General features: G+C 42.1%; 1 protein-coding gene across 1 annotated transcript in view; it reads right to left on the bottom strand.

The window, feature by feature from the left end:
* The window catches only part of LOC130357410 (uncharacterized), an 88,136-nt gene that overhangs the window by 20,906 nt on the left and 39,233 nt on the right, over positions 1-27,997 (bottom strand). The window contains exons 3-5 of the mRNA XM_056560123.1: positions 22,327-22,531; positions 13,915-14,042; positions 3,726-3,852 (exon numbers count right to left, since the gene is read on the bottom strand). Coding sequence (XP_056416098.1) covers positions 3,726-3,852; positions 13,915-14,042; positions 22,327-22,531 — 460 coding nt within the window. The remainder of the gene's footprint in view (positions 1-3,725; positions 3,853-13,914; positions 14,043-22,326; positions 22,532-27,997) is intronic.

The following is a 27,997-nucleotide window of genomic DNA, read 5'->3' as shown; positions in this document are numbered from 1 at the left end:
CATACTCGCCAACGGAAGAATTACCCTGGACCAGGTTCAACAGGGCAGTCTCAGCAGAAGAGGCTCGGGCAGGTTCCTCAAAGACACTTCGGATTTCCGAGAAGAAGGAGTGTACAGAGGCAGTGACGGGGTCATTGCGGTCCCAGAGCGGTGTGGGCCATGACAGAGCTTTTCCAGACAGAAGGCTGACTACGAAAGCCACCTTAGACCTTTCAGTGGGAAACAGGTCCGACATCATCTCCAGATGCAGGGAACATTGGGAAAGAAAGCCACGGCAAAACTTAGAGTCCCCATCAAATTTATCCGGCAAGGATAGGCGTAGACCAGGAGCGGCCACTCGCTGCGGAGGAGGTGCAGGAGCTGGCGGAGGAGATGACTGCTGAAGCTGTGGTAGTAACTGCTGTAGCATAACGGTCAGTTGAGACAGCTGTTGGCCTTGTTGCGCTATCTGTTGTGACTGCTGGGCGACCACCGTGGTAAGGTCAGCGACCACTGGCAGAGGAACTTCAGCGGGATCCATGGCCGGATCTACTGTCACGATGCCGGCTGGCAGGAGGTGGATCCTCTGTGCCAGAGAGGGATGGCGAGGACCGTGCTAGTGGACCGGTTCTAAGACACTACTGGTTTTCACCAGAGCCCGCCGCAAAGCGGGATGGTCTTGCTGCGGCGGTAGTGACCAGGTCGTATCCACTAGCAACGGCTCACCTCTCTGGCTGCTGAAGATAGGCGCGGTACAAGGGAGTAGACAGAAGCAAGGTCGGACGTAGCAGAAGGTCGGGGCAGGCAGCAAGGATCGTAGTCAGGGGCAACGGCAGGAGGTCTGGAACACAGGCTAGGAACACACAAGGAACGCTTTCACTGGCACGATGGCAACAAGATCCGGCAAGGAAGTGCAGGGGAAGTGAGGTGATATAGGGAAGTGCACAGGTGAAGACACTAATTGGAATCACTGCGCCAATCAGCGGCGCAGTGGCCCTTTAAATCGCAAAGACCCGGCGCGCGCGCGCCCTAGGGAGCGGGGCCGCGCGCGCCGGGACAGGAGCGAGGGAGAGCGAGTCAGGTACGGGAGCCGGGGTGCGCATCGCGAGCGGGCGCTACCCGCATCGCGAATCGCATCCCGGCTGGAAGCGGAATCGCAGCGGGGAGAGTGTAGCGAGCGCTCCGGGGAGGAGCGGGGACCCGGAGCGCTCGGCGTAACACCTATGGAGGTGCTACATAGATGATATATTCTATTTGGAAAGGGACCAGAGATCTGTTGTAAAATTTTATTCAGGAAATGAATACTAACATTTTAAATCTAAATTTTACACACCATATTAGCACAGACGTTTTAGAATTTTTAGATCTTTTACTTACCATTGACTCTCCAAAACATGTCTGCAGTACTTACCATAAACCAGTGGCAAAAAAAACTGTTTTATTCTTTTTAACAGTTGTTACTTACCCAGATGGCTTTTAAATGTTCCAATGGGTCAGTACCGCAGACTAAAAAGAAATTGCACTTTAGACTCAAAATTTGAGGAGGAAGCACATGCCCTCACGGAAAAATTCCTGGACAAAAAATATCCAAAGACTATCCCTGAGCAATCTTTTAAAAAAAAAAAAAATGCATTTTTTATCCCTAAGTCGGTTGACTCATCATCCGATAACGATGATTCCAAATTAATTTTACCATTTAACAAAGATAATAGAAAAATGTAAACAATCATTAAGAAAAACTGGCACTTAAAAAAAAATGATAAAATCATTAGACAAAAAATATCCCTTCTAATCCACCAATATTCTACACCAAGGCCCCAAATTTGGGAATTCAGGTTGCCCCCACAATAAGACACCCATCCTCCACATGGTTACAAACTAAACTACCACAGATGTGAATCTTGCCTGGGCTGCAAAACTACAGATTTTCCCCCAAAAAACACAGAAATGTCATCCACCTCCAATAAATGTATGCATAAAATATCAGAATCAAACATCAAACATCAAAACTCTTCTTTGTGGTCATTCAGAATGTGAGAAGATAAAAAGGTGGAGATTTCATCACACGCATGTCAAGAGCCGAATCCAGAAAAATCTTTGTATTCTACTCATTGATACCCAGAGGGCTCAATGCCGAGCTCAAAATGTTTAGTTTCCTTTAGTACCTCTTGGGGTTTGGCTCTTCCCCATGGCCCGTCACTGGCTGGTCGCATATCAATGCAGTGACGGTCCCTGTGGTTGATCCCACCCAAGACTATCATCACTTCTTGGGTTGCACATTTTTATTCAGTCTTATTTGGATAATTTTATCCATTTATTCATATATTAGCTATATTTTAGAGTTTGTCCTATTGATCTGTATTGTCATATTTTTATCCCCAAAATTTGCATATTTGATTCATTGTCGTTACCATTAGTTTTATTCTCAATGAGCATTGTATCTCTTTATGTCATTCTTATTTTATTGATTTTAATTTTTTTTAATTTATTTCCTTTTATTTAACTTTTCCATCTCTTTATCTTCCTGTTCTTTTCTATCCTAATAGATCCAGTATGATTAACCCTATATCCACATAATTCATTGTATTCCATTTCATGTTTTTATCCATGTTTTCTATCCATCCTTCCCCCATTTTGTATTACATCGCCATATTGAGGGTATATAAAGCACATAATTTCACCTGGATACCCCTCTATACTGCTACTGAAGAGAAGGCTCGAGGCCTTGAAACAACCAATCAAAACATAACACAATGATTTTGATTTGATAACTAACCTCCCCTTTTTGTCAACTGTAAAAATCTATGTATTTCAATATAATAAAGCCTTAGCCAGTGTGAGCTAAACTTCTGCTGAGAAGGAGATTTATACCAACAGGGGCAGTCACTCACATGTCAAGGCCTTACCAGCAGCCAACCTTAACAGTAGGACCACTCGGAAATACGCCATCTCCATAGATGGCAATGCATTGGCAAACGAATTCCGCTGAGAGAATGAGTCTTGTGTCTAGAAATTCCATAGTGAGGATGGTGTAGCAGAATCCCATTGAAAACAATGGGAAACTGCTGCACTGTATTTTTCTCAGCTCCAGACCGAAATTCCGTTTGGAAAAGATGTAATGTGAAAGGATCCTTAGTGTTCTAACAAATTAGTTAAAAATAATGACCAGGTAGTTATACATTGAGCTTCCTAAGAATGAGAGGTTTTTATGAAACCTTGTTCAGAGGAACCGTGGAGCAGTACCCACTTTGGCCATAAGATTGCTTCTTCAATTATTCAGAGGCTTTTTTTAAATTAAAATAAATTGATCTGATTGGTTGTTATGGGCAACTGCACCACTGTTTCTCTGTGCAAATTAAAATTGTATATTTGATAAATCTTTCCCAAAGTATACTGTATACTGTACATTCTTTATATGGTCGAGTACTTTTGTGGTGAACATATTATTCAAATCTGAACATGTAAATCATAAAATGTTCAGCAATATTTCTTAAAATAAGCAATCAATCATTACATACTTTATGTCCATGGAAACACTATATTATTGGTGGGGTAGTTATTCCATGGGTACAATGTAGATCATATCAAGAAATCGTGCATTAATTCAATGTGACATTTTCCCATACAGATAAGTAAATATAACTACATACACATATGTCAGGGTTATATGGACAATATTTTTCTTTTCATGTCAAATACATTTAAATATAAGTACTTAAATAGCAGAATGAACCAGTGCAACATACCTCAGCTTCATCATATTCACGGCCCCGACAAACATTTTGTGTGCATAACTTCTCATTTGTCTGTATGGAATCATAGCTCCTCATTTTCTCTTTAATGTCAAAAAGTTCCCTTTCCAAAGCATTAATCCTAAGCATGACATAATCATTATTAAACATGTCATATTTTACTGCCAAGACGAAGTAACAATACATTTTATTTATTTATTTTATTTATATAGCGCCTACAGATTCCCGCAGCGCTTACAATTATGGGGTACAAACAAAGACTAGTAAGCTTATGTTTAAAGCATACTTGTCAGATCTTCCCCCCCCCCCCCCCCCAAAAAAAAAAGAATGTGATGAATCCGAATTCGTTAAGAATTTCAGGAAAATTAGATTTGCAATGAATGCGAAGATTAAAGATTCAATGAATCGCCAAGATTTGATAGCGCGAATCTCTTCATTAAACTCTATTTAGTGCGGTCCAGACACCAGGACATATAAAATGGCAGATCCACAAGGAATCCTGGGAAGGCAGGAACAAGGGTAGGCGGGATGACCCTGAATCACATACAGCATGCAGCCTATCAGCACCCAGTCACCCCTGTAGTGTCACAGCCCTATATAATCAGCAGCCATCTTGCAGCCAGTCAGATCAGCGTTCTATTACAAAGAGAGAGTGACAGAGAGCAGTGTGTGTTTCACAGAAATGCATTTTTTCAGCAGCGATTCACCTCCCAGTCACATCAACGTTCTATTGCAGAGAGGGACAGAGAGCAGTGTGTTGAACAGAAAAACAGCAGAGATTCAACTCAAGCCCAAATCCAGCCTAGAAGCACTGATAGGGAATGGAGTGAGATTGAGAGAAAAAGTGCAATTCTGGGTGTAGTACACAGCGACTGTGTGCTGCAGCACTGGTGTGTACAACAACTGACAAGCTAATAGTAGCCAGCCAGTTAGGGTGAGCAGAGAACTAAAAGCGTATTGTCCTCTATTAAGTGTAAACTGTGCGTACATTTAAGTGGTGTACCATGTTATTCCTGTTGAAGTCTTAAGGGCCTAGATACTGTGAAAGGCCAGGCGAAAGTGCACACCTGCTAGTGTTGTAGACAAATACTGTTTTTAAGCGTACTGGAGCGCATTGTCCTCCCCTCATAAGTGCATACCACATATGTACATCTAAGTGGTGTACCATTTTGTTCCTGTTAAAGTCTTAAGGGCCTAGATACCGTGAAAGGCCAGGCAACAGTACACACCTGCTGGTGTTGTAGACAAATACTTTTTTAAGTGTACTGGAGTGCATTGTATTCCCCTCATAAGTGCATACCACATACGTACATCTAAGTGGTGTACCATTCTGTTGCTGTTAAAGTCTTGAGGGCCTAGATACTGTTAAAGGCCAGCCAACTTTTTTTCTCAATTTTTTTACATTTTTTAGGTAGTACTACTACTCCCGTCATGGAACAGACTGTTCCATGCTGGGAGTAGTAGTACCTGTACTAATAGACATATCGCCCCGGGTGTCAATCGTGACACCTGATGCGATCGCCCATAATATAGTAGAGATGTGGAGCGGCTCTATACAGCGCTCGCATCTCTGCACTATACTCCGGCCAGTGATGTGAATAGAACATCATTCATTCATATTTTCCGTCCAGAGTGGAGATTGGCCGGATGGTTGCAGCCAATCACAGCTCTGAGAGAAATATGAATGAGTGAGTGGCCGGCCGTAGTATAGTGCAGAGATGCGGAGGAGAATCCATCTCTGCAATAGACAGGACGATCACATTGGGTTTCAGTAGTGATACCCGCTGTGATCTGTTCTTACCTGCAGGTACTACTACTCCCAACATAAAGCACACTCTTCTCCATGCTGGGAGCTGTAGTAGCTGCATTAATAGACAGATCGCAGCGAGTGTAACTTCTGACACCTGTTGCGATCTGTCTATTAATGCAGGTACTACAACTCCCAGCATGGAGCAGAGTGTGCTCCATGTTGGTAGTAGTAGTACCTGCAGTCATGGAAAGATCACAGTGGATGTCACTCTTGAAACCCACTGTAATTCTCCTGTATAATGTATAGATGCGGCCGGCGCTCTTCCATGGTCCCCTTCACTGATGTATATATATATATACACATATTCATATATCCCACAGAGAGTTGTGATTGGCTGGAACCATCTGGCGAATCACAGCTCTCTGCGGGAAATATGAATATGTGTGTATATACGACAGTGCAGGGGACCATAAAAGAGCAGCCGGCCACATCTATACATTATACAGGAGGATCGCAACGAACCACGGCCATCTGTCAATTAGTACAGGTACTACTACTCCCATCATGGAACAGTGTGTTCCATGCCGGGAGTAGTATTACTACCTAAAAAAAAAATAAAAAAAAGTGAAAAACACACACACTACATTTTTATTATTGTTGGCTATGTTTTTAGTGCCCTGCCCGCCCACATAAATTGATCCCTGTTTAAAAATTAATAAAAAATTTGTTATAAAAAAGATACATTTCATTAAATAAAATTTTTTCCTTCACCACTGAATCTTTTTTATTTTAGTTTTTTAATTGTACCCTACGAAATTTTATTAAAAAAGGAATCTCCATCTCCAATAACTATAAAAACGAATAACGAAATCAGCCGAAAACTAAGATAAAACTAACAACATATAATGAATAGATCCAAAATAACAAATTCATCCGAAAGTCGAACAGTTTCCAAATAGAACCGAAAAAATATATACGAATGCATCTGAAAACAGAGTAAAACGAATTATTGTTTCCTGAAGGTTTAACAGAACCAAAAAAACATTTTATCCGAAAAAATAACTAAACAAAATGAAATTTTTGGTTGTGCACATGTCTAGTATTAACTAGCAGTCGTGTCTCGACCAGCAACCCATCTGCTGTCATCGATTGGTTAACACGGTCATCCACTTCATCACAAGTGACATCTGACACCCCCAGTCAACAGTCGGTGGTTTCCTCAAACACAACCCTCAATTGGCATGGCCCCGGAGCAGTCCCTGTCCTTCCATTGCCTCTTTCCAATGCTGTTCCCTCCCCTACAGAAGTATCTTATGCTGTGGGTTCAGCTCTACTATTTAGTGAGGATGATCTACTAGAGGACAGTCAGTAGCTACTGCAAAGCCAAGAAGTGGAGGAGACATCCGCTGCTTACTCCGCTAGACTTCTGGCTCTCCAGCTTATTGTGCCCTCGCTACCGGCACAAAATGGGGGCCTTTTTTACACCCACTGAGAGGGAGGACAAACTGACCTACTACAGAGACATCCTACGTAGTCAGTTGGCCAATGCCTATATACGCCATCGTCCATCCTCTCGCTGGTCTGACTTGAGGGTCTCTCTGCACTCACCTTCCCCTGCCATGGCTGCTGGGGAGGGGTGGGGTGGCAGGAGCAGTACCAGCTCCATCAGCAGCAGCCTACAGTCTAAAGACGCTGATGAGTAACTTTCTTAAACTGCATAGTGAAGCAACTCATCAGCAGCAGGTAGACCTGGAGCAGGACCTGAACCAGCAGGTGGTGGCATACCTTGACATGACCATGCCAACACACCTTGAAGATCCGCTGGACTTCTGGGCAGCCAAACTTGATTTGTGGCTGCAACTAGCAGAGTTTGCCCTGGAAAAGCTGTCCTGCCTGGCCAGTAGTGTGCCATCAGAGCGGGTGTTTAGTGCGGCAGGTGCCATAGTAACCCCAAGGAGAACTCGTCTGTCCACAAAAAATGTAAAGAGACTGACCTTTGTGAAGATGAATCAGGCATGGATCAGTCAGAATTTACACCCATTAATGCCTGATGCATCAGAGTAGATTGACCATAGTGCCACTCCAACACTTCACAAATTTGGATAGTGCTAAACATATTTAAAGGGGTATTCCAGGCAAAAACTTTTTTTATATATCAACTGGCTCCGGAAAGTTAAACAGATTTGTAATTTACTTCTATTAAAAAATCTTAATCCTTCCAATAGTTATTAGCTTCTGAAGTTTTCTGTCTAACTGCTCAATGATGATGTCACGTCCCAGGGGCTGTGCATGATGGGAGAATATCCCCATAGGAGCTGGACTGCTCCCGGGACGTGAGTCATCAGAAAGCAGTTAGACAGAAAACAGCAACTCAACTTCAGAAGCTAATAACTATTGGAAGGATTAAGATTTTTTTATAGAAGTAATTTACAAATCTGTTTAACTTTCCGGAGCCAGTTGATATATAAAAAAAAGTTTTGGCCTGGAATACCCCTTTAAGGTGCTGCTCCCCAGTTACAAACATTCCTCGGCATCAGACCATCAGTAAGTATTGAGGATATGCATTATCTAAAGCGTAACTTTTCTTAGGATAAAAGATATGTACCCAAAAAAAATTTGAAATCAAACAAAAGGAAAGGCGTTCAAAAAACACCATGTGCCCTACTCTCGCATTATTAATTCCTTTCTTGACAAGTGTTACTCGCCCTAAAAAGGGCAGCCCCACACAGGAAACTCTCCCTATTTCGACCTACAAACACTGCCATTTCACAGGGTAATTAGGTGGAAATAGGGAGAGTTTTCTGTGTGGGGCCGCCCTTTTTAGGGCGAGTAACACTTGGCAAGAAGGGAATTAATAATGCGAGAATAGAGCCTTACAGGGGAAGTTTTTATCCCCACCGGTTACAATGAACCGTACATTGTTCCCTTCTACCTTTTAGAGGGTATTTGCATCAATAGTTTGCCTCACATCAATCCTCCCAAAAATTTTGGATACATATATTTTATCCTAAGAATATTATTAAAAGTTAAGTTTTATGTAATGCATATCCTCAATACTGATAATACTTTTAAAAAAGAGACTGTTTTCTTCTGCCTACCTGCCTCAGCTAGTATTCTGATCCTGCCACCCGACTGATGCCACACATCTAATGCCAAGTTATTTTTTCACCCACCCTCATCACCGGGTACTGGTATTGCCACCCACAACCCACTATGTCACCAGGTCACTTCTGATGCTGCTGATGCCACCTCCAGGCTGTCTCATACTATATGGTCTCCTCATGCTGCCACCAACTACAGACTGTGTCATTCAGCCACTATATGGTCTCCTCATGCTTCCACCACCTCCAGGCTGTGTCTCTGTACCGCCATGTCATCTCATCATGCTGCTGGCCCATTAAATAAAACTTTTTAGGTTCATCTACTGTATTTGAAATGTTCAATTTAAATGTTAAAAATATCTTAAATTTTTTCAATTGTGAGGCCCTATGGTCTCATCAGGCTGTTGCCACCTCCAGGCTGGGTCATTCAGCCACTATATGGTCTCCTCATGCTGCCGCCACCTCCCCGCTGTGTCATTCAGCCACTATGTGGTCTCCTCATGCTGCCGCCACCTCTATGCTGTGTCATTCAGCCACTATATGTTGTCCTCATGCTGCCGCCACCTCCACGCTGTTTCGTTCAGCTACTATATGGTCTCCTCATGATGCTGCCACCTCCATGCTGTGTCATTCAGCCACTATATGTTCTCCTCATGCTGCTGCCACCTCCAGGTTGTGTCATTCAGCCACTATATGGTCTCCTCTTGCTGCCGCCAACTTCAGGCTGTGTCAGTCAGCCACTACATGGTCTCCTCATGCTGCCACCAACTACAGGCTGTGTCATTCAGCCACTATATGGTATCCTCATGCTTCCGCAACCTCCAGGCTGTGTCACTGTACCACCATGTGGTCTCCTCATGCTGCTGGCACATTAAATACAACTTTGTAGGTTCATCTATTTGAAATCTTCAATTTAAATGTTAAAAAAATATCTGTAATCTTTTCAATTGGGAGGCCCTGTGGTCTTGTCAGGCTGTTGCCACCTCCAGGCTTGGTCATTCAGTCACTATATGGTCTCCTCATGCTGCTGCCACCTCTACGCTGTGTCATTCAGCCAATATATGGTCTCCTCATGCTGCTGCCACCTCCACGCTGTGTCATTCAGGCACTATTTGGTCTCCTCATGCTAACGCCACCTCCACGCTGTGTCATTCAGCCACTATACACTCTCCTGATACTGATGCCACCTCCAGGCTCTGTCATTGTGCCACTCTGCGACAGTGATTCTAATAGCAATGCCTCTAATCTGCATGTCATACTGAATAACAGTATTATTTCACTAACCCAGCACATACCCTATGCGTGTTACAGCAAGGCAAAGGGTTCTACATCCCTACTGAGGCTCTCTGTAGGCCAGAAATAGCCATTTTTAATACGCAAATAAATTCGGACCAAACCAAATTTTTTCGGAAAATTCGGCCATCGCCCAAATCGAATTTTTCAAAAATTCACTCATCTCTACTCCATACCATATCCTGACCATGTACATCTAATTTTTATGCCTCTATCACCTTTTTTTATTATAAAAAATACCTCTTTTCATTATATCACAGTATTAGAAATCTTCTTAGGGGAAGGGGATGTGTCCCTCCCTTGTGGTGGTGGGAGGTGAGTGATGTGTCTGCTCCTGCAGCCTTGTTCATGAGTCATGGACAAGTCTGCTGCTGCTGGACTGGTTAGTGTCCCAGTAGGTATGGGGACCCCTAGAGGTGGGATTTATAGGAGTAGTTTTCTTTATTAAATATTTAAAAAAAATAAAAATAAACAACCATATTACTAATGAATCAGTAACAACATTTACAATGTTTTTGGATTTAACTTATTTATTCTATTGTAAGAAATGTGAAATATTCAATAGCGACCAAAAAACAAAACAAAAAAAAACAAGAATCAGTCATTTATTGGTATTTTAGTATCTTCCTTTTCTCTTTTTCAATGTGATAACATAAATGCAGCCAGTTCCTGTAATAGTTTTCACCTATTTTTACAGGAATCCTTGGCAAATATGGCAAGTAATGTACAGACATTTAGCAAAAGAAACCAGAACGAGAACAAATTATTATAGTCATACAATACTATAGGAACCTATTGCACTGGCCTTACCTGTCAGCTACAAAGGCTAGCACCAGCTAATGCAGACTAATAAAATGTGTAATTTAAATACATTTTTCTACATACACTTTATTATGAAAACTAAATATAGACATTGCAGTGCCTCATTATACTGTAAATATAACTGTAATGATCTAATAGTGCAGCTAGCTTTTAATTATAAGAGATCCTAAGGAAAAAAGAACCTGCTAAATGTAACATTTGCCTATGAATATTCAGTATATATTGCCCTTATATTTACATTATGTATATTTATGTTAATGTGGCTCTCAATTTGCTGTAAAAGGAAAATAAGGGGATCCCTGCAGAGTGTGCTACGTGTAATGAGAAGCACCACAATCTTCTGCTTTATTTTTTAGGAGTGGCCTACTGGATGAGTAGAGTCTAAAGTGCCAAACAATTTCAAATTCTTGAGAGGTAAATCTGGTACTGGCTGTTATAGGGGGCTGCCTTGCCTTATAAAAAAAATGTGTCTAAGAGTTCAGGTTGGCAGAAAAAAGAAAAAAAATTACACCCATCTGCCATGACCTCCTGCTGCATCAATCTCAATGGTGTCCAGATCTGGCTACACAGACCTTCCTATTATTGTTTCAACATGCGGTGATTGGCTGAGCAGGGGCTTCCTGCATGTTGAGACCAAACACCATCAGGATGCAGAGAAGAATTAGAGCAGGTGAGTATTTACTTAGTTATTTTTATACCAGCATAAGCCATTATATAAATATTTTGTGGGACCAGACCATAGCTACAGGGGGGGAAGGGGTCAATTGCCCCCTCTATGAGATCTGCACATCACTCCAAAAACTCCATGCCAACAGTGAAGTTTGGAAGTGGAAACACCAAGGTGTGGGGCTACTTTTCAGCAAAAAGTACAGACAAACTTCGCATAATTGAAGGAAGGATAAATGGATGCATTTACCAAGAAATTTTTGACAAAAAAGTTGCTGTTATCTACAAGGATTTTAGCAAGACAATTATCTAAAAAAAAAACGTGGCCAAGGAAACTCTCAAATAGTTTTAAAGAAAGAAAATAAAGCTGCTAGAATGGTCAAGCCAATCACCTGACTATTGAAAGAACTGAAGATCCTGATTCATAGAAGAGGCCCACAAAACCTTCACGATCTAATAACTGTTTGTGTGGAAGAATGGGCCAAAATCACACCAAAGCAATGCATGTGACTACTTTCTTCATACAGGAGGCATCTTGAAGTCTTTACCAACAAAGGCTTTTGTACAAAGTATTAAATAAATATAAGTAAGTGTGTTCAGTACTTTGTCCCTGTGTCATTTTACATTATTACACATAACTTAATTTCTGAGCTTGTTTGTTTTGGTTTCTTTGTGTCACGCCCCACGGGTGTGGACCCACTGTGCCACAAGTAGCAGCTCGATAAAAACAAGCAATCTCCAGGCAACAGAGCGGGATCAATGGAAGCGCTGAGACCAGATAAGAAGTTAAAAGGATTTATTTCCCATAATGCAACGCATTTCACGGTCAACCGCTTCCTCAGGCAGGGTGACCCGGTGCCTGAGGAAGCGGGTGACCGTGAAACGCGTTGCATTATGGGAAATAAATCCTTTTAACTTCTTATCTGGTCTCAGCGCTTCCATTGATCCCGCTCTGTTACCTGGAGATTGCTTGTTTTTATCGTGATTCTATTTCAGCGGGACAAAGCTGCAGAGACCCTTTTATGATACGCCCTGTTCCATTGTTGTACTTGGTTGGAGTACAACTTCATGTGGTAAGCGCAATTCACACTTAGCGTTACCAACTCACCTTTGGTGTTACACTACGGAGCGCATCCGTTTGTGCTTTTTTATACAAGTAGCAGCTGGCCAGGCAAGCAGAATGAGGCAAAACTGACACTTCGAGATAGCGTCAGATGCAGAAATGCTGATGATGGTGTTTATTTACAAGGTACATACAAAGTCCAATAGACAGGCAATGGATCAGAAACAGCAGACAGATCAGGCAGAGACCTAGCAATGCAGACAGACAAAAGCAGAATGCACAATCTTGCTGAGGCCCAGAACATCAGGTGTGGCCTCATTATTTAGGTGGTGCCTGGCAGGAATTGGCTGGGAATCAAATAGGGAGTGCACACTGGCCCTATAAGTCGCAGCCAGTGCTCGCGTGCCACCCCTAGAGGACAGAGGAAAAACTGCAGCAATGGCAGAAACATCAGAGCATGAAGTCCAGGAAATGCAACATGAACATGGCACCCAGAAAGTCGCCCGGAGCAGGTAAGACCCAGGGCACATGGTATGCTGGTGGTTTCCAAACAGCAGTATTACACTTTGTATGTATGAATTACTTTTTACCTTATGGTATAAATTTCATGTAAATAGCATATGTGGTGGCTCAGTACAGGAGATGTTACCCCGTACCCTTGCTTCCCTGTCAGGCAGCCTCCTTCAGTGTCCCCAGGGCCCCTTGCACCTGTTTCCCCCTGTACATATGTTCTGCAGTGTATTGTATTATAAAATGTGTTGTATCTTTTAGAGTTATGTCATGTGATTGTTACCCAGGAGGTATTAGTGACCAGGTGATCCCAAGAGTGACCTATGGGCTCCCTGCTAGTCTCCGCCATATACGCCCTGGGTGGAGCTTCTCTCTCTTAGCTCTTGGTTCCTGCTGAGGTCCAGTGCAGTCTTTGCTAGTGTGTGTGTCCAGTGTGTTGGAGGCCTCATGGTCAAGTCCTGCAGCCACCATCAATTCAAGTAAGCTAAAGTCACAGCTTTATGAGTCAAGTCAGTCTCTGTCATCTGTCAATTCAGTGTGGTCTGCATTCAATTGTCCAGTCCTACTACAAGTCCCAGTAAGACCTTAAGGTCTCTGCATCACTGGTCACCTCCATGGGCCCTGACTGAACTGTATAGACTTTACCAACTGTCTACCCTCAGTAAACCTACCGTTGTCCGTAACTTGGCGTCTGAGGCTTTATTGCCCCCGTGCCTAGCCCAGGATCCAGTGGTATACCTTCGGCTGGTTTTAGGCTAAACCACGCCCTGGCATCACAAATACAAGGGGTTAATGCCATCTGCCTCTGGGGTAACAACATCTGCCCTCATCACACACCGCTACTACACACACACACATATATATAGATATATATAAATAAACCCATCACCCGCCCCCCTACTCCTGGCCTGGCCCACAGCATTCCCGCCCCCATTCCCAAATATATTAAAGCAAGAGTCACCACTGGGACAGACATACCTGCTGTTATCTGTGACTTCAGATAGGTACTTTGATGACTGCTCTATATTCTTTCCACTAGCATCCATACTATAAACAGCTGGGTAAAAGTTGTTATGTTTTAAGTTTGAAAATCGTGACTCTAAACACTGCAAAAAAACAATATATATATTAGTTTCTATTCTGTTTATTGTATTTCTTTGCATTTTTTAACTGATAAATAGGCTTGATAATAAACTATGGCACATATAATCAGGATTTAAAGTTTTATTTTAAATAGGTATAGTCAACATACGGTAGTCTATATTTACTATTTTAGAAGCATTGTATAGTGCAAGGATTAATAGCATGTTTTTTCTTCTGGGTTTCAAGAGTAGGGAGTAGGGTCCTAACTCCACAGGTTCATTAACTCTAATGCTAAAATATTGAAACACAATATACAATGCACGCATTACATTGCTAAAGTCTACTTTAAAGGGGTACTCCGGTGGAAAACTTTTTCTTTTAAATGAACTGGTGCCAGGAAGTTAAACAGATTTTTAATTACTTCTATTAAAAAATCTTAATCCTTTCAGTACTTTTTTGCTACAGAGGAAAATCTTTATTTTTTATTTTTTTTTGTGTTGTCCACAGTGCTCTCTGCTGACACCTGATGCCTGTATCAGGAACTGTCCAGAGCAGGAGAAAATCCCCATAGTAAACCTATGCTGCTCTGGACAGTAGTCAGCAGAGAGCATTGTGGACAACACAAAAAAGAAATTGAAAAAGTAAAGAATTTCCTCTGTACCATACAGCTGCTAAAAAATCCTAAAAGGATTAAGATTTTTTAATAGAAGTAATTTACAAATCTGTTTAACTTTCTGGCACCAGTTCTTTTAAAAAAAAAAAGTTTTCCATCGGAGTACACCTTTAATGCAAGTGAAAACACAGGAAGACAACCTAATGGCAGACCAAACTGAAGCTAAAGGGGCTCAGGTTAGGGGCATAAATAGAATCCTGTAAATTTCTCACCTGAGTCACCCCTCCCCAAGACAGTACTGATAAGGGCATATTAAGATAGCTAGGTAGCTAGATAGATGTACATACTGTGTATATACCAACACTACTACATAATGATTCTCTTATAATCCTATCAGTGAATATTCTCCCCCATACAGTGACCACATAACATTAGATACGGGGTCTACACAGGTTCTGCAGACCATACAGTATTTAGGCCACTCATACTGCTGCCATATAGGAGTTAGACCCCCCCCACACACACACACACACACACACTTCCCAATACTTAACTGTCTCGTCACTTACCCACAGCTCCCTGCATCCTCCCAAACCTCTTTCTGATCTTCTGGTGCAGGTAGTATGGCACAGAGATGCTGCCTGCACGAGAAGTCTCAAAAGCCTTCTTCAGTGGCGTTGTCCAACTGTGGGTGCGTCATAAAGATGCACACACAGTTAAAAGCTGCCCTTGCTGGGGGATCTGGGACATGTGTAGCTGTTGGTCCAGTAGCAGTTGCACCCCTTGCAACCCAATCATTATGCCCCTGGCTCAGATAACTTAATGTTAAAGAGGTTGTATGAGATTAAAGGGGTTCTCCAGTGGAAAACTTTTTTTTTTTTTAAATCAACTGATGCCAGAAAGTTAAACAGATTTGTAAGTTACTCTTAAAAAAAAAAAAAAAAAACTCTTAATCCTTCCAGTACGGCTGTATACTACAGAGGAAATTCTTTTCTTTTTGGATTTCTTTGCTGTCATGACCACAGTGCTCTCTGCTGACACCTCTGTCCATGAACTGTCCAGAGCAGGAGAAAATCTCAATAGCAAACATATGCTGCTCTGGACAGTTCCTAAAATGGACAGAGTAGAAATAGAAACAAATGTAAAAAGAACCAGCGCTCAGAGAAGGAGATGTAGGCAGTAATTCTAGAAATGATCTGATGAAACCAGGGAAGTGGTCACTTACTTCACTGGGGGGGAGTGCAGGATCCAACCTCACACACTTGCCCCCCTCCCAGAGAATTCACACAAATCAGCCAAAAGGAATCCTTTCATATCATTTAATCAATGCAACGCGTTTCGTAGGACATATATAATGACCTCCTTCTTCAGGCACATAATATATACACAATAAACAGCTTTTATACTCACAAAGCACTGTCCGGAAGGGTGCCGGCGTCCAATCCTGATGTATGTTGTTCCTCTTCCGGTGGGGACCTTCGGATCACATGATCCCCGCCGGACCACATGATAATTCGTCACGTGGTGCCGGCGTTAGGCACACGCCACCCACAGCCATCATCCGGAAGCCGACACTATCAGAAATGGCCTCCGACCATGTGATCAATTCAGGTCACATGATCGGACAGCCGCCGGCACATGCGCGGAGTCCGCGCACCCCGCCGCAGGGCGCACAGTAACTCCGCAGGTGCACCCATTGGTCCAAAAGGCGCTATGCGCTCCACAATGGAACGCACCACCATCCGGGTCTCACTCCCACACTGGAACGCACACTGACATCGCGTCTGCGCAAGATCAGATGAGGGCAGTGATATTTCTATGTAGGTAAGTTATAGTAATTATTCTTTCATGGACCCGAAATAGATCTTCTTAAGAAGGGTTTGTCTTTCAGTCCCAATAGTGAACCCAATCTCTTTGAACTTTTTGTTGATTTAAATAGGTTTCTTATGAAGTTGACACCCCAGCGACACTTTGCACTTAAAAAGTTAAAGGGGAATCAATATGTTAATCCCTATCCTATTATAAGGACACCATGTATGCGGATGTTGAGGAGGTAGTCCATTCTTTATTGAGTGACCCTATCCCTACGGCATTAACACCAGCCTCCACTTTCTATCCTCTAGAAAGTAAGGGGGCTTGCATAGAAACCTTCTATAGCAAAGTGAGGGAGGATTTTAGAAAAATTCAGTTAACCAAAACAAAGGAGCAACAACGCCTGAATAAAAACCTCAACTTTAAGCAACAGCAGGTTTTAAAACAGCTTATGAAGAACAAAGACATAGTGGTAAAATCAGCTGACAAGGGGGGGGGGGGGAGTACTGATGGATTATTTAGACTACCATAATGAGGCCGTCAGAATTTCATCTGATGAAAAATATTATCATATAATAAAATATGATCCAACTAAGGAATATAATGACTCCCTAAAAAACATGCTAGATGAAGCCTTGTCAAATAATTGTCTCTTAAAAAGAGAAAAAAACTATGGGGGAGATTTATCAAAACCTGTGCAGAGGAAAACTTGCCCAGTTGCCCATAGCAATCAATCAGCTTGCTTCTTTCATTTTTATGAAGGCCTGTGAAAAATGAAAGAAGCGATCTGATAGGTTGCTATGGGCAACTGGGCAAGTTTTCCTCTGCACAGGTTTTGATAAATCTCCCCCTATATCTATAATCTAAACCCATCAGTTCCGTATTTTTATTTCATCCCGAAGGTTCATAAGAACCCAGTTAAACCACTAGCCAATAGTGGCGGGAATAGATTCGGTAACCAGTAAATTGTCCGAATATATTGACCATCAATTACAGCGACATGTCATAGCATTACCTGCCTATTTGCGAGATACGGGTCACCTATTAACATTACTAAAAGACTTAAAATGGAGTAAGAACTATCTGTGGGCCACACTTGATGTGACCTCATTGTATAGCAATATTCCGCATACGAAATGAATTGAAGCAGTCAAGGGATTTATGTTACAAGATCCATTAATGCCAGTAAAGCAACAACAGTTCATATTAGATTCCATTAGGTTCACATTAGAACATAATTATTTTGTCTATGATAACACCCACTACGTGCAGGTTTGCGGTACAGCTATGGGGACAAAATTTGCCCCATGCTACGCAAACCTGTATGTGGGGGCGTTTGAGGCTCGTTTTTAACAAGATCCTCATATAATTTTTAACCGTAGATTTATAGATGATATCATCCTTATATGGGATGACACAGAAAAATCCTTGTTGACGTTTATGTCCAATCTAAATCAAAATGACTGGGGATTGGAGTTTACATCCACTATTAGCCACTCTGAAGTGGTATTCTTAGATTTGAAAATATATATAGAATTAGGGGAAGTTTGCATGACCACATATTTCAAGGAGGTTGATGCAAACAGCTACCTTGACTTCACTAGCTGTCACCATAAACCATGGAAGACAAATATACCCTATGGCCAAATGATACGGATTCGTCAAAACTGTTCTTCGGACTCAGAATGCATATCGCAAATTAAAGTACTGGAAAAGAGATTTGCAGACAAGGGATACCCGCAACAATTAGTAAACAATGCGCGGGATAGAATTATTACCCTTAGACAGGAGGACTGTTTAGGGTCTAAACATGATAAGGAGGAAAATAAAACACAAACCCTGTCAACTGAGAACCATGATGAGCAGGAGAGACTGGATTTGGCCTTTTTGACTAGGTACAATGACTCCCATGGTTCAATTAAAAGGATCCCTTCAAAAAATTGGGAATTGATAAAACAAGATCCCATCATAGGGGGCCTAGCCCCGTCTAAACCAAAATGTATTTTTAGAAGGAGTAAGACCCTTAAAAATTTAATTGCACCCTCAATACCCCTAAAACAACAAAAAAGTGGCTTTGATGTCCAGAAAAAAGTGGGTACCCTCTTTGGAGGAGAAGCAATCAAAGGAGTTTTTAAATGCGGCCTAAATAAATGTAAATGTTGTAGTATTATAATACATAGGAGAACAGAAATTAAGATAGTAGATTCTACTAGACCAATCTACATTAAGGAATATTTAAATTGTAGCAGTTCCTATGTAGTGTACTTAGAATGTAGAATGTCCCTGTGACTTGAAGTACATAGGTAGAACTACGAATTGCCTAAGGCTACGTATCAATAAACACAGATACAATATATGCCATGGTTTTAATCTCCATAGTGTATCAAGATATTTTAATACTCATCACAACAGGGACCCCACTTTGATGAGAGTGACACCCCTGGAGAGGATACCCAACATGAATTTTAAATTACTATGTAACTGTTACGCCGAGCGCTCCGGGTCCCTGCTCCTCCCCGGAGCGCTTGCGGCGTCTCTCTCTCTGCAGCGCCGGTCAGACCCGCTGACCGGGAGCGCTGCACTGACATTGCCGGCGGGGATGCGATTCGCATAGCGGGACGCGCCCGCTCGCGAATCGCATCCCAAGTCACTTACCCGTCCCGGTCCCCGGCTGTCATGTTCTGGCGCGCGGCTCCGCTCTCTAGGGCGCGCGCGCCAGCTCTCTAAGATTTAATGGGCCAGTGCACCAATGATTGGTGCCTGGCCCAATCAGCCTAATTAGCTTCCACCTGCTGCCTGTCTATATTACCTCACTTCCTTGCCAGATCTTGTTGCCTTGTGCCAGTGAAAGCGTTTAGTGTTGTCCAAAGCCTGTGTTCCAGATCTCCTGCTATCCTCTTTGACTACGAACCTTGCCGCCTGCCCCGACCTTCTGCTACATCTGACCTTGCCTCTGCCTAGTCCTTCTGTCCCACGCCTTCTCTGTCCCACCTGGTTACGACCTGGATCCTGCTTTGCGGCGGGCTTTGGTGAAAACCAGTAGCAACTTAGAACCGGTCTACCGACACAGTCCACGCCAATCCCTCGCTGACACAGAGGATCCACATCCAGCCTGCCGAATCGTAACAGTAACAAGGAAATGTTCTGGATTTTTAAGTTAAATACATTGTCACCACAGGGCTTAATGAGTCTTTAGAGCATGTATATTAATGAATTTTATGTCATTTTAAGATTTTTATATATGCATTTAGTTGTATTTATATTTATATATACATATATATGGATTATTTTTTTATTTTGTGTATTTTGATTAATATTTTATGTGATATCATTTTAGCGAGTTGTTGCCAATATATGGTATTGCACATTGTCCGGGGGATGTAAGGGTCCATGAAAGAATAATTACTATAACTTACCTACATAGAAATATCACTGCCCTCATCTGATCTGCGCAGACGCGATGTCAGTGTGCGTTCCAGCGGGGGACGCGCCGGCATCGCGCAGGCGCGGGTCTCTTGGGAGTGAGACCCGGATGGCGGTGCGTTCAATTGTGGAGCGCATAGCGCCTTTTGGACCAATGGGTGCATCTGCGGAGTTACTGTGAGCCCTGCGGCGGGGCACGCGGACTCCGCGCATGCGCCGGCGGCTGTCCGATCATGTGACCTGAATTGATCACATGGTCGGAGGCCATTTCTGATAGTGTCGGCTTCCGGATGATGGCTGTGGGTGGCGTGTGCCTAACGCCGGCACCACGTGACGAATTATCATGTGGTCCGGCGGGGATCACGTGATCCGAAGGTCCCCACCGGAAGAGGAACAACATACATCAGGATTGGATGCCGGCACCCTTCCGGACAATGCTTTTTGAGTATAAAAGCTGTTTATTGTGTATGTATTATGTGCCTGGAGAAGGAGGTTATTATATATGTCCTACGAAACGCGTCACATTGATTAAATGATATGAAAGGATTCCTTTTGGCTGATTTGTATGAGTTCTCCAGGAGGGTGGCAAGTGTTTGAGGTTGGATCCTGCACTCCCCCTCAGTGAAGTAAGTGACCACTTCCCCGGTTTCATCTAATAATTTCTAGAATTACTGCCTACATCTCCTTCTCTTAGCGCTGGTTCTTTTTATATTAGTTTCTATTTCTACATTGCCACGGATTCCGAATTGTGATTCCGGAATACCCTGCGCCCTTCCTTAAGGGATGTCCTTTTGACAGAGATTGGGATACTTCATATACGCCTGAAGGGGACCCTGGGTGTTGGTGGGGGAATACTTATATAGTGTGGCCCCCCACTCACACCGGGTGAGTAACATCTACCTCATTTGTCTATATTTTTGGGATTAGAGCGCCGCCATCTTTTTCTTATATACTGTAAAATGGACAGAGGTGTCATCAGAGAGCACTGTGGTCGTGACAGAAAAGAAACCCAAAAAGAAAATAATTTCCTCTGTAGTATACAGCTGCTAATAAGTACTGGAAGAATTAAGATTTTTAAATAGAAGTAATTTACAAATCTGTTTAACTTTCTAGAACTAGTTGATTAAAAAAAAGTTTTCCACCGGAGTACCCCTTTAACCACTTAGGGACCAAGGGTGTACGCCTCTGTCCCCCTGGTACTTAAGGATCAAGGGCATACCTGTACGCCTATGGGAATCTCGGTCCCTGCCGCGTGCCGGGCTGGGACCGGGATGACTGCTGATATCTATCAGCAGGCATCCTGTGCCAATGCCCAGGGGGGTCCCCTCATGTCGGCGATCACCGCAAATCGCCGGTAAATTCACACTGGCGACTCATACGGGTCTCCGGTGACCTGGAAAATAAGGGGGTTGTCCAAGACACCCATGATCCCCCTGAAGGGATAGGAGTGAATTGGCAGGGGTGCGACCCCTCCTATCCCTGCTTTTGGTCAGACAGAAGTGACCGACCAATAGCAGATCAAGGGCGGGGGATTAAAGTTTGATTCCCCCATTTTGCCCACCCACAGTAGTCCGGGCAGAACGGGGAAACCAACGGTGATAGGCGCCGGAGGTCACTTACCATCGGCGATGCGGCTCCCTGGTGCGGCGATGATGTGCAGACATCCTACGGAAGCCGGTGAGTAGTTGCCTAGCAACATCTGGAGGGCTACAATTTAGAGACCACTATACTGTAGCCCTCCAGATGTTGCAAAATTACAACTCCCAGCATGCCCAGACAGCTGTTTGCTGTTTGGGCATGCTGGGAATTGCAGTTTAGCAACAGCTGGAGGGCTACAGCATGGAGATCACTGTGCAGTGGTCTCTAAGCTGTGGCCCTCTAGATCTTGCAAAACTACAACTCCCAGCATGCCCACACAGCAGTCTGCTGTCTAGGCATGCTGGGATTTGTAGTTTTGTAACATCTGGAGGGCCACAGTTTGGAGATCACTGTGCAGTGGTCTCTAAACTATGGCCCTTCAGATCTTGCAAAACTACAACTCCCAGCATGTCCAAACAGCAAACAGCTGTCTCGGCATGCTGGGAATTGTAGTTGCGTACCTCCAGCTGTTGCATAACTACATCTCCCAGCATGTCCTTTGGCAATCAGTACACGCTGGGAGTTTTGCAACAGATGGAGGCACACTGGTTGGAATATACTGAGTTAGGTAACAGAACCTACCTGAAGGTTTTCCAACCAGTGGAAGGGGGGAGATTTATCAAGAACTCTGCAGAGGAACAGTTATTTTTCAGAGGCCTGTTTAAAAATGAAAGAAACAATCTGATTGGTTGCTCTGGGTAACTTGTCAACCTTTCCTTTTCACAGGTTTTGATAAATCTCCTCCATGGTCACTGCACTTATACTTCTTACATAGCAGATAAAATATATATTGCTGTTCATTGCTTTTCTCAGGAACATACCTCCTGTCTCATGAGCAAACTCTCAAGTGTCGTTTTATTACTGGTAATATGTTGGTCTTGCAGTTCTAAGCAGTTCTTCTGATATTCTATAGCATGGTGTGCATTCCTAAGACTTTCTGCCAGAGAGGATCTTCGTTTTTCTGACCTAATTAACTCATTTTTCAGTTCCTTCTCCAAAAGTCCATAACACGAAGATGTTTTGGAACTTAAAGTAAGAAATAAATATATATTTACAATATAAAACTTTCATGCACATTACAAGACAAGTTCATAAACACATGCACACACCTACTAGAAATGCCCTGCAGAGAAAACTAAACAAAATATCAGTCTCTGTTACTCCAACAAAATTATAAAAATCCAATAAATGTCAATGAAATTCATTATAGTTCACATGGCTCAGATTAACAAAAGCTCAAGTGCTAGTCTGAACAGAATAAACGTCTACACTACTCTTTCTGTTTTTAACCCCTTAAGGACCAGGCCCATTTTGGCCTTAAGGACCAGACCAATTTTATTATTGCATTTTAGTTTTTTCCTCCTCGCCTTCTAAAAATCATAACTCTCTTATATTTCCATCCACAGACCCATATGAGGGCTTGTTTTTTGCGTCACCAATTGTACTTTGTAATTACATCACTTATTTTACCATAAAATGTACGGTGCAACCAAACAAATATTATTTATGTGGGAAAATTGAAAAGAAAACCGCAATTTAGCAAATTTTGGAAGGTTTTGTTTTCAGGCTTGTACACTTTCCGGTAAAAATGACATGTTTTCTTTATTCTGTGGGTCAATACGATTAAAATGATACCCATGATTATATTCTTTTCTATAATTGTATCGCTTAAAAAAATCTCAAACCATTTTAACAAAATTAGTATGTTTGAAATTGCCCTATTTTGACCACCTATAGCTTTCTCATTTTTCCGTATATGGGGCGATATGAGAGCTAATTTTTTGCGCCATGATCTGTAGATTTTATAAGTATCACCTTTGCTTAGGTTTTACTTTTTATAAATTTGTTATAAATTTTTTTTTGAATAAAATGTGACAAAAAAGCACCAATTTTTTACTTTTAAAAAAAAAATTTTTTTACGTTTACACCATTCACCGTACGGGATAATTAACGATATATTTTAATAGTTCAGACTTCTACACACGCGGCGATACCAAATATGTGTATTAATTATTTTTTTACGCTTTTTTGGGGGTAAAATGGGAAAAACGGACGTTTTACTTTTTTATTGGGGGGAGGGGATTTTTCAAATTTTTTTAACTTTTTTATTTTACATTTTTTTACCTTTTTTTTTTAACAATTTTTATGTCCCCATAGGGAACTATTCATTCCCTATGGGGAATTGCTAATACTGTGCAGTGCTATGTATAGGACACAGCACTGCTCAGTATTATTGGTCATCTTCTGCTCTGGTCTGCTCGATCACAGACCAGAGCAGAAGACCCCGGGAGACGGCCAGAGCCAGGTGAGGCGACTTCTGGCCGCCATGCTGGATGAACGGATCATCTGTATTGATCACGGCATCAGAGGGGTTAATGGCGGACATCCGTGGATGTCCTCCATTACCGGCGGGTCCCTGGCTGCTGACAGCAGCCGGGGCCTGCCGGCCATGACGCGAGCACCGTATCATGTCGGCGCGTAAATGTACGTCATGGTGCGCTAAGTACCACGTCACCATGACGTAAATTTACGTCCATTGTCGTTAAGGGGTTAAATACATAGGTATGTGCACACACTGCTGTTGGGCCTTCTCTAAAAACAGCCATATTTATCTTATTGGATTCAGACTCCAATGGGAAAACAGCATATTGTGCATGCACTTTAATTTTACGGTCACAATTGTAACAGCCATAAAATTAAGTGCAATGGACATTTCCAGCCGATCACATGCCAATATATGGCCATATTTTGTCATATAATTTGGGGAGTACTGTGAGATTTTAATGTGCCAAAAAACATTCAAATTAAAGAGTTTGGCTCTACCCAAAAAAAAAAATAACATCTAAAAATAGAGACATTTCAATTTTAAGAGACCTTTTCCAAAATTAAAGAAGCAATCTGACAAGTTTTGATAACGCTCCCTCTTAATATTTATATTTTTCATTTAGAATTTTATACAGATATGGCTGATATATTTCTAAAGGTTTCTAAATGGTAACAGTTACTGGATATCAAAAAGTACCGTAACAACATCTAATGGTTACAGGATTTATCTCCTAAATGGCCTATCACTTATAAACTAGGATAATGAGGATGGTCAGTGCTATAGTGACTGTCAAGATATATCCTCCTCACCATAAGTAGAGCATGATTTTTTTTTTCTCACAATTTATTTTATACTCTCAAAACCATTTCTGTCCCAAATCTAAATGCAAACTTACTTACAAAAATTATATGAGTTGGTTGCATCATATACATTAGTTTACTCAATACAAATTATGCACCCCATAAAATGTAACATTTATTAAATACAGATTAAAAATCTATATCAACAAAACAAAAAATAACAGCATAGCATATGATGAGGCATGTGATACTCAAATTAAAGTGAGATAACAAAAACCTATATATGTATAGACGGGATCCTGTAAGATCAAAAATTGAGGTGAGTATATATGGAGTCAGATGTTAGGATACAACATATATAAATGTAAATATTCACTCACGCTTTTGGGGGCGGACGTATTCCTTCCTGGCCGTATACAGAGCTGATGTGGAGGTGGAAAAAATTGTTATAGGATACAAAACTATTTGTATCTTGTAATGTTGTTTTCCACCTCCACATGCAGTATTGTATTGGTTATGACTTCACAAAACCTCCTGAGGAACCCCCGTAATCATCTTTAACTGGGGGGAAACACGTAGAGGTTAGAGGTTATGTGACCCTAATATTGATTCATTTGTTATATGAGGTTATGTGATTTTGATCTATTTTCACATTGGTGTTTTTTTATATTACTTGTGTATGTATAGATATTTAATTGGTAGAGAGGTATTATGATGCCTCATCATAGGGGGTTAATTTTTTAGGAACATGTAAGCCAGGGAGCGGACAGCCATTGTCTTGAAGTGGGGGCGCCTCCTCCACTGTTAGGCAGGGAAAGGCTTGCCTTTAGGGGCTATATATTAGGGACAGGAATGTTCATGTCATTGATTTGTGGTGTAATATATTGTCTATCCCACATCAGCTCTGTATACGGCCAGGAAACAATACATCCACCCCCAAAAATGTGAGTGAATATTTATATATATGCTGTAGCCCAACATCTGACTCCATATATACTCTCCTCACTTACCAGGTCCCGTCTATATAGTTACATTTTTATCTCACTTAAATTTGAGTATCACATGCCTCATCATATGCTATGCTGTTATTTTGGGTTTTGTTGATATAGATTTTTAATCGGTATTTAATAAACGTTAAATTTTATAAAGGGGGCATAATTTGTATTGAGTAAACCAAATCTAAATGCACAGAAGGTAACTATTCCAAATCACTCTTCCCTGTGGGGAAGATCTTAATAAGATCTTGACATGTTCTAGGTCAATTCCCACCTAATCTGTTGTCTGAACTCACGTTTTGAAGAAATGGCCCTATCCATAGTCACTAATGATTTCCTGACAGCCAAATCTAAAAGTAGTTTTTCTTTACTGATTCTCCTAGATCTCCCAGCTGCATTTGACACTGTAGATCATTAACTCCTCCTCAGTAGTCTTCACTTCATTGGTACCCCTGCTGCACACATCTTATCCCCTATCCAAATGATAGAGGATAAGATGTTAGATTGTGGGGGTCCCACCACTAGGGACCCCAGTGATCTCCGGGACAGCAGCTGCGGCATCCGGAACAAGGAAACTTGCAGCTTCCGTGTTCGTGATGTCACACCACTCCCCCTCCATTCATGTATATGGGAGGGGGGCGTGACAGCTAGTATAGAGCCGTCAACCCTCCTCCCATAGACTTGAATAGAAGGGGCATGATGGCCTGCATCACCAGTCATCAGGCACAGAGCAGAGTTTGTTCCGTGACCCGAATGATAGGGCTGCAGGCTCGGAGATAACAGGGGTCCCCAGCAGTGGGACCCCTGCTTTCTAACATCTTATCCTGGACCTAGAGCATTCGTTCTCACAATTCATCCAGCCTCCTTTTGCAGGAGGATTTTATGTCTATCTCCTCCTGATGTAGGTGTGTATAAACCTGCAAAAGGAGGCTAGATGGATCGTGAGAATGAATGTGTTTGCATATGTCTCTGTGTCCGCTCCCATAGTGTACCGCTGTGTAGTGGTATTTAGGAGAGGGGTGTAGCTTTGATAGCGTGTGTGTCAGCATGTACTCCCCGCCATGAGTGTGTGAATAAATAAATAAAGAGTGTGGTCCTTGCATTTACTATTGTTTGTTTGCTTACTTTACTTCAGTGTGGACATAGCACCTCTGGATGCGGTGAAGCTGCCGGCTCTCAGGTCGAGGACGTGACTTCTTATTTAATGCGCTTATTGATGTGGGAGGAGAGTGCCTGGCTTATCTTGTACTGAATCTATATTATAAAGAATAACACCCAGTACAGATCCTTGTGGCACATGACTTGTAACCAGTCATTGTTCAAAATAAATACCTTTAACAACAACCCTCTGATATCTATCCTTTAGCCAACTGCAAATTCACTGAACTGATAAGGGGTCAAATCCATATCAGGAGTTATATGGACATTACCCTAGTGCCAATAATACATAAATCTAGGTGCACTACTGTGGTACATGTATACAGCAACATATGACTAACCCTCAAACTGATGTTAAAATTGAGACATTAGCCAGTATATCCTTATATCAAGGACATACCAGAGCCCACACACCAATGCCAAGGTTTCTCAAGTGGCACGGGACCTAACACTAAACCTACCTGTGCCACATAGGCAATACCAGGGGCCATCAGTTTGAGGGTTAGCCATATGTTACTGTATATATCTACCACAGTAGTGCACCTAAATTTATGTATTATTCTATATGTTACTCATCCACACCTTTCATCTGGTGTAGGATGCCATTGCGGTACTTGTGGTCGGCTGAAGGCATCCTCCATTGTATGCATTTTATTCTGGGGATCACCCTTAGCAATGGGCCACAAGGGCAGGATCTGCTCCCCCAGTATATATGCACAACTGCATTTGGGGTTGAGCATTTCCTGCCATTTAACCCCTTAAGGACCGATGGTTTTTCCGTTTTTGCATTTTCGTTTTTTCCTCCTTGCCTTTATAAAATCATAACTCTTTCAATTTTGCATCTAAAAATCCATATGATGGCTTATTTTTTGCGCCACCAATTCTACTTTGTAATGACATCAGTCATTTTGCCCAAAAATCTATGGCGAAACGGAAAAAAAATCATTGTGAGACAAAATTTTAAAAAAATGCTGTTTTGTAAATTTTGGGGGCTTCCGTTTCTACGTCGTACATTTTTCGGTACAAATGACACCTTATCTTTATTCTGTAGATCCATATGATTAAAATGATACCCTACTTATATAGGTTTGATTTTGTCGTACTTCTGGAAAAAATCATAACTACATGCAGGAAAATTTATACATTTAAAATTGTCATCTTCTGACCCCTATAACTTTTTTATTTTGGTGCATATGGGGCGGTATGAGGGCTA

The sequence above is a fragment of the Hyla sarda genome, chromosome 1, assembly GCF_029499605.1.
Source record: "Hyla sarda isolate aHylSar1 chromosome 1, aHylSar1.hap1, whole genome shotgun sequence".
NCBI lineage: Eukaryota > Metazoa > Chordata > Amphibia > Anura > Hylidae > Hyla > Hyla sarda.
Note: the sequence above shows the minus strand (reverse complement) of the source record. Positions and strands in the feature narration are given on the sequence as shown.